Consider the following 2,475-nt stretch of genomic DNA (forward strand, 5'->3'; position numbering starts at 1 on the left):
ACACTCCCCACCTCCCAAAAATACATGATCGACATCGCCTTCGGGGGCGACGGGGCCACCAAACCTCTCCCCCTCATCTCCGGCCACTCAACCCATAATCTCGGTACGCAGGAAATCCGTCTCATATATGAAACTATACCGCAACAAATCGATCAATCCAAACCGCTTTGGATATATCAATATCGGAATAGCTGCGAAAAGGAATGGAATTCTTTCTATGCGTTTAGTGAGCATGAATTTTTAGATGTGGATTGGGAGATGGTGAATTTTTATGTGAGTGGGTATATGGGGGAGGGGAATTTTCAGACGAGGAATGTTTTGGTGGTGGGGTTTTTGAGGGGGAGGGATGAGGGTGAGGGTGGTGGGGAGGGGGATAGGGAGGGTGGTGAGGAGGTGATCATAGGGAAGAGAATGTTGGTTAATGGGGTTTTGAAGGAGAATTTAGGGGGAAAGACGAGGGTTGTACGGGTTTGTGAAAACGAAGAGGAGAGGGTGAGGGTTTTGAGGGAGGTTTTTGGGATTGTTTTGTTAGACGAGGAGATTGCTGGGATTAGGGGGAGGTGTGTAGAGTTGAGGGGCGAGAGGGATGGGGATGGTTCGGGTGTTGTGGGGGAGAGGAAGAAGTAGTGCAAAAGTTCAAGAGACACTGCCAGCGAAAATCTCACCATAAATCTAGAGATCTCTATATTTATCTATTATAATACAATATCTTTACCTAGGTAGTAATATACAAAATCTAACCTCCAGAATGACGTAAATCCCTAGAAATCTGAAAAGGATCCCACGGAACCTATAATTTATTAGCAAGCGTCTGTTACAGGATGATTCTTCGGTGAATGATAAAAAGTGCAATTCAAAATAATCAACTTACATTGGTACTATTAATCAAACTATTCAAAACTTCGTTATCCGGCAAACCATTCTCCATATCCCTCTCCCTATTCGACATATTTAACGACAAAGGATCCATGGTAAACCTTGTTGGATCGGGATCAAAAATCCAATTCCCATTCGAGTCGGTTAGATTCGCGGATTTTGAATTTCGGTATGGATATGTTGCATTGGAAGTTGAAGAATCTGATGAAGGTGTGTTTCCAGCTAGGGGCCAACTAAAGTCAGTGTCAATGGTTTCACTTCCCGAATCTGGCTGTTGATGTAGTTGTTGGGAAAAGTTTGTTGCGGAATAACCAGTAGGCGTTGCTTGCGAGATGGTTTCTAGTTGTGGTTGTTGTGTGGTTTGAGGAGGCGTGTTGCTGGTTGTAATTCTTGATTGACTGATATCAATCGAGCTTCGAGAAGATTCATTCCTCGGTGCTTTTTGATTGAAGCTGCGAGGGAAAGGGCAGAGATCACCATCGTCTGATATCGATGGTCCGGACGGACATGATTTAGGAAAGGTGTTTGAAACTTTCACGTGATCTGTCTTCCTTGTTTTGATCTCGAGTTCGAGCTGAACAGCAAAGTGTCTTGCAATAAGGTGTTTTTTCCCAACAGCCTTCAAAGCCGACATCATAAATTCTAAATTGCTGGAGCTTTGTGGGCTTGGTTTGTCTTTCCTTAAATCTTGAAGAAATACCCCTGAAGCAATATAGAGACAATACCCTACCCATGAAGTTATCTATTACCATGTTAAAAATATTCTACATGGAAAATTTTATCCAAGGTGAAAACATACCCTGTATATATCAACATGGCTGATGAGGCGCATTAAGTTTGCGACTTCCTCCGCCGCCCTCAAATTTCTCGCCTCGGTTTGTTGTATTAACGACTGGCTGATATTTTCACGTTCTGCGGTCAAGACTGCTCCTTGATGTAGGCAACTAATCTGATGTCAGCAAAAAGGAATCAATATTCCATATTACACTTACATCGTTGAACAATGAATATTCATATGGAAAAAGACTATGTTCGGATCCCTTAGTCCAGCAGGTAGCCTGAGAGAATCAGGTAAAAACATGAATGTATTAGACAAGACATTATCCAGTTTTCGATGTCTTTTCCAAAATTCACCATTGGCTATATCATTGGCGCCATCGTCGGGACCACTTTTGGACATGTGTTCGATGTTTTGACCAAATAAGCATGCCGATAACACTACTCCAGCAAATGATGATATCGTAGAAGCACCCTCCGGAGTCAATGCCTCAGCTAATGAGCATGTCCTCTCCTCCATTCCTAGATCAAACGCATCATCAGAACAAGGCATATTAGTTTTAATCTATAGATGTTAGTCTTATGCTTTATTGAATAGTTTCGTTCATACCTTTTGTTCATCAAACATCATTGGCCATCCAGTAGCACAGCTAGCCCATCTGTCACCATAATAAGCTGCCCAGAATGATCTTCGTCGCTCCTCCAGTTCGATCCAGTCTTTCGCCGGAGGTAGTATTTTTTTCCCTACAAAACCTGAGACTGCATCAACTCTTTGCAACGAAAGCATACTCACTGTCGCGCACTAGGTTGTAAGTATAAAAT

General features: G+C 42.7%; 2 protein-coding genes across 2 annotated transcripts; one reads left to right on the plus strand and one right to left on the minus strand.

Moving 5' to 3' along the window:
• Positions 1-24: 24 nt before the first annotated feature.
• Positions 25-627, plus strand: SS1G_08714 (hypothetical protein; the record flags this gene model as incomplete). The annotated part of the gene is made up of 1 exon (XM_001589900.1): positions 25-627. The coding sequence occupies one exon, from the start codon at positions 25-27 to the stop codon at positions 625-627; it is 603 nt and encodes a 200-aa protein (XP_001589950.1).
• A 1,167-nt stretch (positions 628-1,794) lies between these two features.
• On the minus strand, positions 1,795-2,440 carry SS1G_08715 (hypothetical protein; the record flags this gene model as incomplete). Its single annotated transcript, XM_001589901.1, has 3 exons — positions 1,795-1,820; positions 2,011-2,218; positions 2,264-2,440. The coding sequence occupies 3 exons, from the start codon at positions 2,438-2,440 to the stop codon at positions 1,795-1,797; spliced, it is 411 nt and encodes a 136-aa protein (XP_001589951.1).
• Between the last annotated feature and the right edge of the window lie 35 nt (positions 2,441-2,475).

Source organism: Sclerotinia sclerotiorum, genomic scaffold, assembly GCF_000146945.2.
Source record: "Sclerotinia sclerotiorum 1980 UF-70 scaffold_12 genomic scaffold, whole genome shotgun sequence".
In the NCBI taxonomy this organism is placed as follows: domain Eukaryota; kingdom Fungi; phylum Ascomycota; class Leotiomycetes; order Helotiales; family Sclerotiniaceae; genus Sclerotinia; species Sclerotinia sclerotiorum.